We start from the raw sequence: 16558 nt of genomic DNA on the forward strand, positions 1-16558 counted from the left end.
CAGTAAAAAGGACACAACTGCTTCAAACTACATTTTGTGGTATGCTGTGGTATAATTGAAAAGATACCCGAAACTTTTGCGTTTAACAAGAGCAGGCCAACTTTCTTTTAAGTGCGATATCCCCCACTGCTGCTATGTATTGGCCATACTGCATAGTTTCCTGATTGTAAATATCTGGTCTTCTTCATGCAGAGGTAAAGATGTTTCTGTATAAATAGAGGAAGGTCTAACTGTGGGAACCAATGCTTCCTCTTCTAAAAAAAATCTATTTGATGATGTATTTCATCTTGCAAAGCATATGGGAGAGATGAGGATAATTTTTAGTGTTCTGTCCAGTGTTATAGTAGTAGCGACTGTGGATCAGAAACTGAAAGAAATGAAATGTTCCATGCTGTTCTGAAATTCCCCAATAACCTTATTTCCATGCAGAAGGATGTAGAGGCAAAATAATTTATCTATAAAACGAAGTATAAGTCAATGACATTTATTTAGAGCACTAGGAGAATCCACATTTCACAAATCTTCCAATTTCATTTTGTTTCACTGGTCCTTTTCTACAACAAATACATCAAACCTACTATATAATAAAACTATTTACATTTCCAAGACTGGGTCATATACAACCCTTTCAATTGCTATTCACATACAGTACTTGACAAACAGCACAATACAATATTTTAATGTCTAAAAAATGACAACCCTGTACTCTATTTGTCCTATGAAAAGTGAAAACACAAAAATAAATTTACAATTATGAGATTTTTTTTACAACACGCTAGATTTGATATGCTAAGCAAGACTTTACAAAACCAGAAAATTTAACAAATAGACTGATATCTTCCCATTATTACACCTTTAGAGGAAAAGTTTGCATTTATTGGAAACATATAATAATAAAATTAATTTCTGTACAGAATTGTAATTTTTTTTATATTTAGCAAGAGATCAGAACTCTGAATTGCTAAGTAAAATTCACACATTTATACAGCTTGCATATCCATTCAGTAATTCATTTGGATTTTCTTCTTTTTGACTGCATAGCACCAGCGTTTGTTTCTGCAGGGGGGAGATTAGTTTGAAAAAAATTATTCACAAATCATTTAAGTATAAACATTTAAATAAAATAGATATAGGGAATCATAAAGAGTCCACCATGTTCTTTAGATAATTTATTTAAATCACTGAGTACAAGTCTATGCTAGAAACTTAAAATTTCATAAACAATGTTTTCATTATAGTGTTAAAAAAAAGAGCAGAAGCAAACAATTATATCTGGACAAATTATCAACATAATCTGAACATCCCAACCCTATGTGTATTTATTCAGTAGCTTACTATAGCACTTAGCAATAGTACTTAGACTTATATACCACTTTACAGTGCTCTCTAAGCAGTTTACAGAATCAGCGTATTGACCCCAACAATTTGGGTCCTCATTTTACCCACCTTGGAAAGATGAGTCAACCTTGAGCCTAGTGAGATTTGAACTGCCAAATTGCAGGCAGCCGGCAGGCAGCAGAAGTATCCTGCAGTACTGCACTCTGACCACTGCGCCACCGAGGCTATGCTTAACTAGATCTAATACTACATGCACAGTACTGTTACAGAAAACAGCATTACCGATTTTTCAGATGAGATAGTTATACCAGGATTGTATTTCCTCCTAAACGTGCTGAAAATGTAGTTTTGAATAAAAGTTTCTTATACTTCAAAGCAGTATTTCTATATTATGATGGGCATAATGTTAACGAAAGAGGAAGTGTATTGTGCAATGATGATTGGAAAATCTTTTCTTGGGTATCTCTTATTGAAGAATAGAATGCAATTTTATATCAAATGCCATATTTTATTTTCCATATGGGAACTGTAATATCTATTCATTTAAATCATGTTGGGTTTTTTTAAGGCCACATACTTCATTTTGTGTAGGGAGAGGAGAGGAACAGTTCCCTGAGTCCTTCGGGAGATGGTGCAGTATAGAAATGTAATTATAAATAAATTGTAATGTAATTTGAGAATCTCATTTTCTGAAACAGCATATAGCTGTCTATCTCACAGATTAACATCTGAATATCTACGAATTGAACCTCTTGTTCAATTGAACCTATAGACTTATATTGAATTTTATAGTTTGGTTTCAATACCACAATAAAGTTTAGGACCTGCCTACAAGTGATTATATGTAAGCTTGAGAATTAAAATTAATTCAGACATTACACAAAGCAAGATTTGCTGATAGAGATACAATGTTTGTGTATAAGAAACTATTTTAAGCCTTTTAATATCTAATAAAGATTTAGTGTAGGCACCCGTAGTAAAAAACTGTTGAAGTTTCAGTAACTTCCTAAATGAACAGCCACAACCTCTGCCAGGTATAAACCATGCTTAGAATTTATGAACAGTTGTTTGCAGATTCAAAATAATTAAGAGGGCAATAATGGCAGGTGCAGAAGTCTGGGCATCCTACTAGTATGTCTTTCTAACACCTCCTTTGGCAAACAATAACCATCTTCCAAACATTTAATACAGTCAAATTAAAGTCCTTGTATTTTTGTGTTTGGAATTTTCCCCCACTCTTTCTTGCAGAACTCTTCTAGTTCAAAAGTATTAGCTCTCCTTGTACATATTGTGCGTTTTGGATTTCCTCCAGAATTTTCAATATTCTTTTTGAGGAACTTTGTCTTCACCTAACTAACTGTGACAGTCAGTTTTGGTGTAATGAGTAAGGCATGAGGCTAGATACTGGGAGATTGGGCATTCTTGTGCCATTGTAGGCACAAAACCAACTGGGTGATCTTGGGCCTGTCACTCTCAGCTCTAGGAAGAATGGAAACCACTTCCAAAATCTTACCAAGAAAACAGCAGAAAGTTATCCAGGCAAACCACAGGAATCAGCACTGATTTAAAAACAATGGAACAATCCTAACTGCAGGCCTAACAAGTCAATCACTTTTGAGGGGCTCATTTCATCTTTATTCTAAAAATAAGAAGTATTGACTCAACTGAATATCCAAATTTCTGCAATTGCCATATTCATGTTTTCTTCTTTGGAACCTATATAAAATGTGAGGAAAAAGGGCTATGCACAACTCTGTATAAACTGAGAGGGGTGCCACTTTTTGTTCATTTAGGGATTCTTTGAAAAATATAATTTGAACAGAATGCCTACATTTGTACGTGCAACTTTATCAAGTCGTTTGCTTTGTCTGCAAGTGCTGCAGTTAACTCTGTAGAAGAGTCTAAACAACCAACCACGGAAAGCTAAAACTGCATATATCATATTCATTCACCTTTGTTCCCATTTCTAAAATTCAAATACCACATATAAAATAAAATGTACCAAGTGCAATTGTTACCTTGCTTCTTTTTTTATTTCTATCTTTGCTTCCAACCCAACAAGAACCAACAAGAACAACCAACAACTCAACAAGAAAGACATAGACTTCAGAGGATAATTAGAATTGCAGAAAAAATAATTGCTACCAACCTGCCTTCCATTGAGGACCTGTATACTGCACGAATCAAGAAGGCGGCTGTGAAAATATTTACAGATTCCTCACATCCTAGACATAAACTGTTTCAACTCCTACCATCAAAACGACACTATAGAGCATTGCACACCAGAACAACTAGACACAAGAACAGTTTTTTCCCGCAGGCCATCACTCTGCTAAACAAATAATTCCCTCAACAATGTCAAACTATTTACTAAATCTACACTACTATTAATCTTCTCATCGTTTTCATCACCAATCTCTTTCCACTTATGACTGTATGACTGTAACTTTTTTGTTGCTATCACTAAGGGTTAAATTAAATCTATACGACAAAATCGTTCAGCTTCGGGACGGATTGGATCAAAATTGGGTAGATCGAGGCGAGGGTTCTGAGGCCTGTCTTGTTGAGGTGGTTTGGGATGACTTTGATCCCGTGACTCCCGAGGACATGGACAGGTTGCTGGGTAGACTGAACGCCACCACATGTTTACTGGATCCGTGCCCCTCCTGGTTAGTACTGGCTACTCAGGAGGTGACACGAGGCTGGCTCCAGGGGATTACAAATGCTTCTCTGCGGGAGGGGGTCTTTCCCGCGGCCTTGAAAGAGGCGGTGGTGAGACCCCTCCTCAAGAAGCCTTCCCTGGACCCAGCTGTTTTAGGGCCGGATAGCTCAGGCTGGTAATAGCCTGTTATTAAGAACACAGAAGCCTGCAATTATTGCAGGTTCAAGCCCGGCCCAAGGTTGACTCAGCCTTCCATCCTTTTTAAGGTAGGTAAAATGAGGACCCAGATTGTTGTGGGGGCAATAAGTTGACTTTGTAAAAATATACAAATAGGATGAGACTATTGCCTTATACACTGTAAGCCGCCCTGAGTCTTCGGAGAAGGGCGGGGTATAAATGTAAACAAAAAAACAAACAAACTACCGGCCGGTCTCCAATCTTCGCTTCACGGCGAAGGTTGTAGAGAGTGTGGTGGCATGTCAGCTACCCCAGTACCTGGATGAAGCTGTCTATCTAGACCCGTTCCAGTCCGGCTTCCGGCCCGGATACAGCACTGAGACAGCTTTGGTCGCACTGGTGGATGATCTCTGGAGGGCCAGGGATAGGGGTTACTCCTCTGCCCTGGTCCTATTAGACCTCTCAGCGGCTTTTGATACCATCGACCATGGTATCCTGCTGCGCCGGTTGGAGGGGTTGGGAGTGGGAGGCACCGTTTATCGGTGGTTCTCCTCCTACCTCTCTGACCGGACGCAGACGGTGTTGACAGGGGGGCAGAGATCGACTCCAAGGTGCCTCATGTGGGGTGCCCCGGGGTTCGATCCTCCCACCCCTCCTGTTCAACATCTATATGAAGCCGCTGGGTGAGATCATCAGTGGCTTTGGGGTGAGATACCAACTGTACGCTGATGATACTCAGCTGTACTTTTCCACCCCGGGCCACCCCAGTGAAGCTGTCGAAGTGCTGTCCCGGTGTCTGGAAGCCGTACGGGTCTGGATGGGGAGGAACAGGCTCAAACTTAATCCCTCCAAGACGGAGTGGCTGTGGATGCCGGCACCTCGGTACAGTCAGTTGCAGATGCGGCTGTCTGTCAGGGGTGAATCATTGGCCCCGATGGAGAAGGTACGCAACTTGGGCGTGCTCCTGGATGGTCGGTTGTCCTTTGAAGACCATTTGACGACCGTCTCCAGGAGAGCTTTTTATCAGGTTCGCCTGATCCGCCAGTTGCGTCCCTTCCTGGACCGGGATGCCTTATGCACAGTCACTCATGCTCTCGTTACCTCTCGCCTGGACTACTGCATGGGGCTCCCCTTGAAGAGCACCCGGAGACTTCAGCTAGTTCAGAACGCGGCTGCGCGGGTTATTGAGGGAGTGGTTCGGAGCTCCCACATAACACCTATCCTGCGCAGACTGCACTGGCTACCTGTTGTTTTCCGGGTGCGCTTCAAGGTATTGGTTACCACCTTTAAAGCGCTCCATGGCTTAGGACCGGGCTATCTACGGGACCGTCTACTGCCGGCCTCTATCTCCCATCGTCCGGTACGTTCCCACAGAGAGGGACTCCTCAGGGTGCCGTCAGCCAAACAGTGTCGACTGGCGGCCCCCAGGGGGAGGGCCTTCTCTGTGGGGGCTCCGACCCTGTGGAACGAACTTCCCCTCGGACTTCGACAATTACCTGACCTTAGGACCTTTCGCCGCGAACTTAAAACTTATTTATTTCGTATGGCTGGACTAGCCTGATTTTTATCTTTATTTGATGGGTTTTTAAAGTTTTGTGATTTTATGGGGGAGTATGTTATTTTAACATTTGGGCATTTAAATTAGTTTTTTAAGGGATGTTTTTAATTATTGTGTGTATTTGTATTTTATCTGCCTGTTCACCGCCCTGAGTCCTTCGGGAGAAGGGCGGTATACAAATTAAAATATTATTATTATTATTTATTATTATTAAATTGCAACCTATGACCATCATTTGTGTTGTAAATGTTGTACCTTTGATGAAAGTATTTTTTTTCTTTTCTTCTATGTACACTGAGAGCATATGCACCAAAACAAATTCCTTGTGTGTCCAATCACACTTGGCCAATAAATTCTATTCTATTCTATTCTATTCTATTCTATTCTATTCTATTCTATTCTATTCTATTCTATTCTATTCTATTCTATTCTATTCTATTCTATTCTATTCTATTCTTCTTTGCTCAAAGACTTCCTTCCCTACCTTTTGTAGTGCTGGATGCTGATGCTGGTCTTGATGACCTCTTGCGCTGACCATTTTCCATTGTCTCCTGTACTACTGCAGGTTCCTCTGTCCTTGAATTTCTTCTACTTGGAGTTTTAGATTTTTCACAGTTCTCCTTTGACTCATTACTGATAAAAGGGAGATAATGGTTGTGTGTTTATAAACAATCTATGGCAAAAGAAAAGTGATATCTCTAAGCAAGACAGTATCAGCATTAGCTTTTCAACTGTAAATGTTTCTAGAACTGTTAATAGGTGATAACCAAAGATAGTACTACATATATTTCATAAACCCCAGGCTAATCTTCCAAGGTACTAAAGCACATAGTTTGCATTTGGGACAGAAAGTTAGATCTGGCAACCATTTCACTGCAGCAGAGTGAGACAAAACATACCATATCTCTTGCCTTCTGAACAGAAAAATAATGCGTAAAATGATGGCCATGGTTGGTTCTTTCTCAAGCATTAGGTTAAAGTACTTACTGGAGCCCAGTAGGTCTAAGTGCTGATGTATGGACGAGTTTTGTTTCTATAATGTTCAGAGTTTTTGATGGAGGTTTTATTGTTTTTTTTATGCTATTATAGTTATAAAATCTACTGTTTATAGTAGATAAAATGAGCAGCCATATAACTCCTATTTCTGTGCTTTTTTATTTATTTTTATTTTTATTTAAAAAAGCACAGAAATAGGAGCTATGCTTTAATTCAGAGAAGAACTATCTGGTTTACAACATTTAATTGCAAGACAGATTATATTAAGCTTTTTCATAAACAGTTCTTAGAGAAGTGTTACCACTTTCTACATGAATTATAGTCTATGCCAGTAAACAGGATATCTTTGGAATGCAAAATCCATTTCACATGCAAATCTTTGTAAGAACCAAATCTTAATTTGCATTACCTTTCTGTCTAATATGGAGGTGGGGGAAGGGGGAGCAAGACTAATGTGGCCAAAAACTAAAACAAAGCATCCTGCTTATAAAAATATTCAGTGGACATGTAAACTTGCACCAAAAAGATTTATTCTTTGCTTTTTGTAACTAATTACTTACGAAAAGCCTGTGATAATGGCAGGATTTGCTTCCAGATCTGAAAAGAAAAAAAAATTCCAAACTAAATTTGAAGTACATATATGTGTGTTTATGAATATGAAAATAAATTCTGGGATTACTACTTGAAATAAGTGATAGGCACAATACTAATAAATTTATAATATTCAGAAATATATATAAAACAGAATAGTCATGCACAATAGGGATTCTGATCCAAAAATATAGGCCTTTTCAAATTATAATAACTATAGTTAATTCACTGGATTTCAGAATCCTCCTCTACTTGATTACTTATAAGTTAACTGGATATTTAAACTGTGACCTTATAAACCTGTAATCAAAATGTTGTAAGGTATTTTATTGTATATTTGTTAGAATGTTTTCCCCATTTCTGTCTGCCCTGCCCTGAATAACATATGAATTAAATCCCATTCCCAACCCACATTCTCAAGTTGTGCTTGTGTATGATGCTCTAGTTTGCTCAAGAATGCCTGTGCACAATGCTAATGTGTGTAACAAAATGATAAATTTTGTTAAATATTTTTAGCTCAGGGTCAGCTGTGTTTTGAACTATGTTCTTTCAGAATGTATCAAACTAATATTTGAAGCACCATAAAAATATATTAATTCTCATATAATTCTTGCCCAGATAGTCTGTCTAGAAGAAAGCATTGTACCAATTCTCTTCAAGGTACAATAGCAGGTATCACAGTTCAACTTAATAAGGCATTATTAAGGTCCAATTCTTGTAATTTATATACAATTCTTCTAATTGAGCTAGTATATTGGGTATGTCCAGTTTAATGAAAAGAAGAACTATGATTGACATGATAGCAGCATGATAGCAGAGGGAGTCAAGCTATTCTTCAAAGCACCTGAGGGCAGGACAAGAAGCAATGGGTGGAAACTAATCAAGTAGAGAAACAACCTAGAACTAAGGAGACATTTCTGAAAGAACAATTAATGAGTGGAACAACTTGCCTCCAGAAGTTGTGAATGCTCCAACATTCACAAGAGATTGGATAACCATTTTTCTGAAATGATATAAGGTTTCCTGCCTAAGCAGGGGGTTGGACTAGAAGACCTCCAAGGTCCCTTCCAACTCTGTTATTCTATTCTATCTATATAATGTACATACTACATAATTAATTATGTAGAGTGTATAAAAGTCAAACTCACCAACATTGATTATATAAATTATATTAAATATTCAAAATGATTGTCTTTTTGTTCTATAATTCCTTTGTCATTTGATGCCTGACCTTTGAGCATTCCTAAGAACGTAACGTTTTCTACAAAAATAAATATACATTCAGGAAATAAATATAACATAATGCGACTAGCCTATGGTGCCTGACTTTTGGTATATCCTGTATATTATAATTATACACACAGATACAAATTATAATTATAATTACTTACACACACACACACACACACACAAAACTTCATGAAGCCCTACATCAGTTATCTAAAAAACATACCTGTTCTTTGAATAGCACTCTCTGGTGTTGCACTTAGAGCCTGACATGAAGATGCTAAAGCAAGGGAAAAAACTTAAAATCAATCTACCTTACAATCTTAAGAAACATTATCTATAAAATTCATTTAGACTATGCAAGGGAAGGAAAAAGATACTGTTGTTCCTTCAATATTTATCATTTTTTAATATTATCATTTCATTTATTGTAACATTTATCCCACATTTCTTGCTTTTCTATTAATAAATGTATTAATAGAAAAGCAAGAAATGTGGGAGAAATGTTATAATAAATGAAATGATAATATTAAGAAATAACAAATATTGGAGGAGTAAGAAGACACAAAGGATGTACTCAGATGATACACTGAATGATTATGTATTGTATGTTTATTTGTTTATAAAATTAAAAAAACCTTTAAAACAAGAAACATTATCTATAAAATTCATTTAGACTATGCAAGGGAAGGAAAAAGAGATGTATTTTATGTGGCAAGATACTGTTGTTCCAAGAATAGAAATTCCTGAAACAAAGAACACTGTTCTACAATGTTTTGGGGATATTACCGTGTTTCCCTGAAAATAAGACCCTGTCTTATATTTTTTTGAACCCTGAAATGCTTGCCTTTATTGCCATGCTTTCAAAAGCCCAATTGGGCTAATTATCAGGGGATCTCTTATTTTGGAGAAAACAGGGTTTAAACCAGCTAGGAAAACTCTATAAAAATAATGTGCTAAATGTAAAAATATCTTAATTATAAAGTAATGGCTAATATATGAATTAATTGAATTTTGATACATTAAAAGTTACTTTGTTAACTTGAAATACTGATGTATCTACCATACTGGTACATTTAAAATCTATAAAAATACTACTGCAAATTTCTGTTTTTGTGTTTTTTTATACATGTTCAGCTGTAAGTTTATGACTGTATCCTTAGACATACCTTAGTTTCTGATAACTGCAAATTAGGAATAAAATCATCAAAAATATTATTTATTTCACAGAGGAGATTTTGCCTTCTGTTCAACAGATAGGGACCCAGATCTTCTTTTGGGGGGAGAGGGCTCATAATCAGTGTTGACTACTAGTAGCCTATAATTAATTTATAATGTACTTTTTAATAATAATAATAATATTTTAATTTGTATACCGCCCTTCTCCCGAAAGACTCAGGGCGGTGCACAGCCAAAATAGAATACAAAAAGAACAATACATATAATATTAAGAACAACCCCTTAAAAAACTTATTCAATTGGCCAAAAATTTAAAATACAATAACACCCTATAAAATTTACAAAAATTTAAAACCCATAAAAGCAAATTAAATTTTTTTAACATCAAGCCAGTTGTTGTTGTTGCACCTTCAAAGTGTTTAGTCTCGGCAACTGCCTTGATTAGTCCCTGCAGTTTTCTTGGCAACATTTTCAGAAGTAGTTTGTCTTTGCCTTCTCCGTAGGACTCAGAGAGTTTCATGGTATCCCAGTTTCTGATCTAATATCTTAATTGCTGCAGGAAAATGGATCTCAACCCATATCTCTTTCTGAAATTTTATAGCATTACAATGCAAGTCAATGCACTGATAGTTAGAAGATAACCATCAGTGACATTGTACTCATCCAAGTTCTTTTTAAGTATTAAACATTACTCTGCCAAAAAAAAAAAAAGCTCTCATTTTTAGAAAACTATTTAGAGACATTTTAGAGAACATTTATTTTTCCCTTTGATGAGCCCTTTTATCGTTTTCTTTTGCTTTTTATTAAGGTACATGTAACTTTCTGCAATTATTTGTGAAAGATCACACCACACAAGAATAATTGAAAAAAGGTATCCTTTCTTCTTCCACTAGCAACAATGTCCATTATATGAAATATAATGTCAATGTCATTAATCTCTAGAGCACAATTTAATTCTCAATGTTATCCATTATTGCTCAGCCTGGGCTTATGCACCTGGCATCAGCTAATTAAATTTAAAGAGACTCATTTCAAAATATAGTTACAGAACTACAAAATAGGAAGGGAACTTGTAGACTACTGAGTTGAACTCCGAGTTAGTGCAAGAATCCGAAGTAAAGCATTGCTGGCAGATGGCTGCTTAGCTTTGGTTTGGGCATACTAAGTGAAAGGAGGCCTGTCATGTTCCCCCAAATTTTATGTCAAGCTACTCTTGCAGTTAGGAGGCTTTTCCTAATATTCAACTGCAATCCTCAGAACTGCTTCCAATGCTTCAAATAAGATCTCATCAATTATGTATATATACCTGGATGTTTCCTATCCAAACCTTAATACAATAAATACAGTGAGAAAGGAGAGAAATTCACCGGGAATTCACCAGTCCTTGTCTTTAACACACCCTATAATGCTGTAAATAAGTACAGCACAAGTACAGAGTTGTGCTTTTGGTAGGATAAGTATCACCAGAATAGGAAACAAATTTTTATATCAATTCAGTTTTCTGTCAGTTGAAGGACTGGCACCAACGCAGTCATTTGACTGAATCCCAAACTAAAATTCTCTCATTTCTTTCACGTTATTCTTCATTTGTATGGATTTTTCAATATTTATTAGTAGGTTTTACCTGATGTCAAAGATAAGAAACAAAATATGATATGTAAAAATATTTCCCCCAAATTCACTGTAATTGTGCTGCTTGTTTAATAATCCAGACAAATATCATTGCAGGGCTAGCATTAATATTATGAACGTTCCATTTTGGAGAATTAGTAAGCCTGAAGGTTTTTAAACCAGGGATTTAAGCAAGATTTCATCTGAACTATGTATTCTTCATAAAATATCCTCCCCTGCCAATTCTTGCAAAATTTCAGGTCTGGCATATGCAAACAGAGTATTTGCTTCCAAATGTTTCTAGCTAAAAACTCCTGTATGAAGAATATCAAGCAAATGCATTCTATTTGTTTATTTTGGCAAGAAAAGCTTGCCAAAGTACATTGGATACGTACCCATATTATGTGGCAATTCATGGTGGGCTTCCATTTTCTCATCTTCAGATGCAATCCCAACCTGTTCATCTGCTATACTGCCAGGGTTACCATTAGTACTCTGAACTGAAGATATGATTTCAGACATCACTGGAGTGGTTACTACCGAGAGTACAGTAGTAGTAGGAGTGCCACCTGGTAAACTTAGCGATACTGATGCAGGAACACTTGCAGTATTACTAACATTTGAATTACTAGTTCCACAAGTGCTGTGTTTCAAAAGAGTGGAAGCTGGAGCTGCCACAACGTTGTCTTCTACTTCTACAGACTGTTCTGCCTCCATGCTGCTAGGAACTGATGCATCTTGTTCCTGGCTCTCTATTTCTCCTTCCACAGCATATTGTTCTTCCCCGTTATCAAAAATATCTGAGACTTTTTGGCATGCTTTTGTTAGCAAAAACTGACCAATTCTGTCCACCTTGCCCTTTCCTTTAGTATTTGAAACCGGACTTCGCCGGTTGCTGGAAGACCCAGGGCTATGTGCACGAGATGGAGAAACCCCAGCAGCGGACTGCGAGGCCATTTCTGTGGATGGATCAGCAGAGGCACAAGTCTGAGAATTCATCTCCTCTAAACTGAAATCTTTATTTAAGTGACCGGGAGGATGTGAAGAAGTGCTTGAAGGAATAGTTGATGAAGGAGAAGGAAGCGGAGTCATTGTTGTTAATGAATTAATAACCAATGGTCGGTTTGTTGACATACTTGTGACGGCAGTATTAGTTGAAGAGCTAGGAGTAGAAGGCCCAGATGAAAACTTTATATTCTGGGATAAATGTAAAGGACCAACAACTGTAACAGGCTGTGATATTAAACTAGAATTAGAAGTAATTGGGGTTGCAGGAAGTGTATTTGTTTGAGAACCTTTCATAACCTGAATGATTGAGGATGAATTTATGAACACTGGAGTAATAAATTGAGGTCGAGCATTAGCTGGAACTGCTGTCTGTTCTTCAGATGTCAGAACTTTATTACCAACATTAGGCATGGTGACAACAGTAGACATTAACGTGGGCTGCATATGAGAGGGCAATGATGCTGAAGTGTTAGATGATGTAATGGGATTGGAAGTTACAAATACTGTTATCTGATTGGGTGAGATTGATGTAGAAAGAGAAGTAGAACTAATAGGTCTCTGTACCGCTGGAGACACATTTTGAGAAACGTTTGAATTTATGTCTCCCAACTCTTGCTGTACCGGAGTTGAACAAGATTCTGTATTTGCAGGTAAATTTAGAGAACAAATGGGGTCTTTATTAGAAGAGGAATCTTGTGGAGGAGGGGGTATGCCAGAAACCTTTTTAAATTCATCTGCACAAGTTACTGTGGGAGGCACCTCAAGGCCAGGGAGCCCAGAAGGCTTGATAGTAATATTAGGGGCTCCAGAATTATCAAGAAGTTGACTTAAGGATGTTGGTGCTTCACGCATAGCTGGAGATAAAATAGTGTTATTTTCTTCTAGACTGGGAAGCTTAGAAGATTCTGTGAGTGGCATCTCTTTTTTCTGTTGCTCTTCACGTACCAATATTTTGACTTCTTGACTGGGAACTTTTAATTCAATGTTCTGCTGATCTTTGTTCACTGGAATAACCTGCATATTTTGGCATATACCATCTTGAGGAACATTGAAGCTTTCCTTGTTATCTTCTGAAATACCAGCCATAACAGATACAGGAATTGCAGGGCTCTGAGCAGCTAACATACCATTATTTTGAAAACTTCCAGACATAGCTGTTTGCAAAGGTGGGCCAACCATAATATTTCTCTGTAAGTCCATGTTCTGCATAAGTGTGGGATTCTGCTGAGAAGTCAAAGCTAATTTAGCTGCTTTTGAATTTTGCCTTCCAGGACTTGGTGTGGTTTTCCTGCTGGATCCCGGACTAGATCTTCTACTGTTACTTGGACTGGCTCGCTTTGCCCCACTTACATTTGTTTGCTTTCCTGGATTGATAGCCATTGGATCCAACTTGTGGGTCTGGGGGGAAACAAAACTTGATTGGTTGTTCATTGTGAGATTTGAGGGTGCTTGGCCAATGGCCTTCAAAGTGGTTGGATTAAGACCCTGTTGATCAAATCCTCTGTTAAGATTAGGTCTGGGGGGCAAAGGAATATTAATTTGAGGAGGAAAAAGACCAGCAATAGAAGCATTGAGCCTCTCTGGAGATAAACTTATCTCTGATGGTTCTGTACTTGGTGGGCGATTATTGGGAGTCTGAGGATAATAAGGTCTTGGACTTGCCCTGTTTGGTGTTTTAGGTCTTGAAGTTTGTGACGTGGTAGCAATATTTTGAAAATGATGTGAATGTGGGCCTGGAAGAGAATTAGACTGCTGTTGAGGACTTGTTCCTTGGGGAGTTGACATCTGAGGTGGTCCAGGTTTTGGCCCGGCCATCATTATCTGATTTTGTGAAACTATTAAATGGGGTGCTATAGTGTTTTGAGGACCTGAAACTGATGGAGCTTCAGGTCCATTTCCTTCAGGAACAGATGTAACTGATGAAACATCTCCCAATGGAGAGCTGGTAGGGTTCTGTGAATTATCAGTGTAAACCATCTTCCGTGTATTGTTCACTAGAGTTGGATTGTTTGACATTGGAATTCTTTGCTTATCAGGAGATGGAGGCACTATACCAGGACCTTGCAGACTAACCATAACTGGCATGTTGCCTCCCTGCTGCATTGCTATTCTTTGTGTTTCTACATTTAGAGAGCCCCTAGATTGATGGACACTTTGGGAAACAGGAAGCCTGACTGATTTAGAGTCTTGCTGCATCATGAGCATCATCATCATCTGTTGCTGCTGCTGCTGCTGCTGCTGCTGTTGCTGCGACTGTGTCTGTTGAGATGTGAGTGGTGGCTGCTGCTGCTGCTGCTGCTGCTGTTGCTGTTGCTGCTGCTGTTGCTGACCATGTTGCAAAAGATGAGGAGGTATTTGCTGAAGTGATCGTTGTTCAATTGACTGAGATGGGTAGCCTGTAAATGAAAAAGCAATTATTTATCAAAATATACAAACTGCTGTCAAAATCAGTCTCTCTGTTGCAGCATATAACAATTTAAAATAATAATCATGAGTTAGGCAGGAAGACAAGAAGTTACAATCTCTCGCATTTAAACTGGCAGAAAAGATAATTAATGAACAGAACATTAGGTTTAAATGAAGAGTAGAGAGAAGCTAGCTGTGGATCCTTCTCCCTCCCCCAGTATCTCTGGATTGAATTAGGACAGATGCTATTTAAATTATTTGAACAGAAAGAAAAACCCCTAAGTTCACCAAACCTGTCATTTATTTATGCTGAAAAAGATGAATCAATGCAGAAACCTCTAAAAGATTTCTGTCCATATGAAGTAGTCAACAGAAAGATAAATGAGGCTCAATGTAAAGAAATGCAAGTAAAGGCAATATCCCATCTTAAAACTTTTTACATACTATGTACTGACCAATACAGGGCAACTTATTAGTGGCTAACAAGGAAAGTTTTCAAAGTCATCGCAAATAGCTCAATGAAAAACATCGTATTGTTATATGTCAAAATGAAACTTGCAAATATTCAACGAGACAGTAATTACTGTTAAAACCATACATAGCTTCTAATGTAACAACATTGGGAATACAACTGGTCTTACTATGATGATTTGAAAAAGACTAAAAAAAGTAATGAAGATAATGAAGCAGCTGGAGCAGCTTTGAAACTTTGTGGTGCTGTTTACAAGAGACTACTAAAGGATGTCAGAAGGAAAATAACAAACATTTATTAATACATGCATAATATTAAGATTTTTTCTCACTTTTCCTCATTCTATCACTATTGAAATATGGAGTTAACCAATTACTTTAATTAGCACCTAAGTCGGAAAAGTTTGGAGAAAATATTTCTGTACTTGAGGCATATCTAACCTACAGAATATGTTACTTTGTGAACAGTTATTGACCAAAAAAGAGTTAGACAGATCTTCCGAAAACGGTAGCCTATAGAATAATAATTAATGTTGATTGTAAGAATTGGTTTTTCAAATATTGTTACCTAATTCCAGCCAATAATTTTTTTGAATTATCAGTTGTTTATGAAGGACCATAATGCTGGATAAAAACTTTTATTTTCTACTTGTTTATGGATTGTTTTGCTGTGCTCCTAATAAAGAACAACATTTGATCCAATGTCTAAAAGCCTTTGAAATAGCAGGGAAATAACATTTAGGATCTTTGAAACATTGCAAAACGTATTACTGAATATATCAAATATATTTGTTATAAAAATATATTTATTACCTGTTGGCCTATTTGTGAAGTCCGAAAGTTTATGTCCACTGTTATCCAAATTTATACCTTGCTCTCCTGGTAATGGTGGCTGCTCCATTTCTTCAAGGCCAACTGGGCGTGATTCTGAAGCACTAAGGACAGAAACATGCATGACTAATGCAAATGTAATACTTATTTTAACTTTATGAATACATTCTATGTTCATCAATATAGATAAGTATCTTTTTAAAACTTAGCAAGAGCTAATTTGGTGTATTGGCTTCAGGAGCAAGGCTACAAACCAGGAGATCATGAGTTCTAGTCCCATTTTAGGCATGAAGTCAACTGGGTGATTTAGGCCAATCACTCTTTCTCAGCCCTAGGAAGAAGGAAATCTTCTGAAAATCTTGCCAAGAAATTGTTGGGACTAGTTCAGGCAGTTGCCAGAAGTCAACACTAATTTGAAGGCACAACAATAAAAAAGTACATCATAAATTAATTATAATTGATTTCTTATTAGATTCAGGAAATGTCACCTTTGCCTAGCTATT

General features: G+C 37.3%; 1 protein-coding gene across 4 annotated transcripts in view; it reads right to left on the reverse strand.

Annotated features, from left to right (window-relative positions):
* Positions 1–468: 468 nt before the first annotated feature.
* NCOA6 (nuclear receptor coactivator 6) overlaps positions 469–16558 on the reverse strand; it is a 55375-nt gene continuing 39285 nt past the window's right edge. For 3 of the 4 annotated variants that reach the window (XM_058175654.1, XM_058175656.1, XM_058175655.1), the window contains 7 exons: positions 16038–16159; positions 11735–14743; positions 8776–8829; positions 7292–7328; positions 6220–6368; positions 3488–3533; positions 469–1056 (listed from right to left, as the gene is read on the reverse strand). In XM_058175654.1, the coding sequence (XP_058031637.1) occupies positions 1002–1056; positions 3488–3533; positions 6220–6368; positions 7292–7328; positions 8776–8829; positions 11735–14743; positions 16038–16159 (3472 nt within the window). In that variant the 3' untranslated portion in view covers positions 469–1001. The remainder of the gene's footprint in view (positions 1057–3487; positions 3534–6219; positions 6369–7291; positions 7329–8775; positions 8830–11734; positions 14744–16037; positions 16160–16558) is intronic. The other variant, XM_058175658.1, reaches the window with a different exon arrangement.

Source organism: Ahaetulla prasina, chromosome 3, assembly GCF_028640845.1.
Source record: "Ahaetulla prasina isolate Xishuangbanna chromosome 3, ASM2864084v1, whole genome shotgun sequence".
NCBI lineage: Eukaryota > Metazoa > Chordata > Lepidosauria > Squamata > Colubridae > Ahaetulla > Ahaetulla prasina.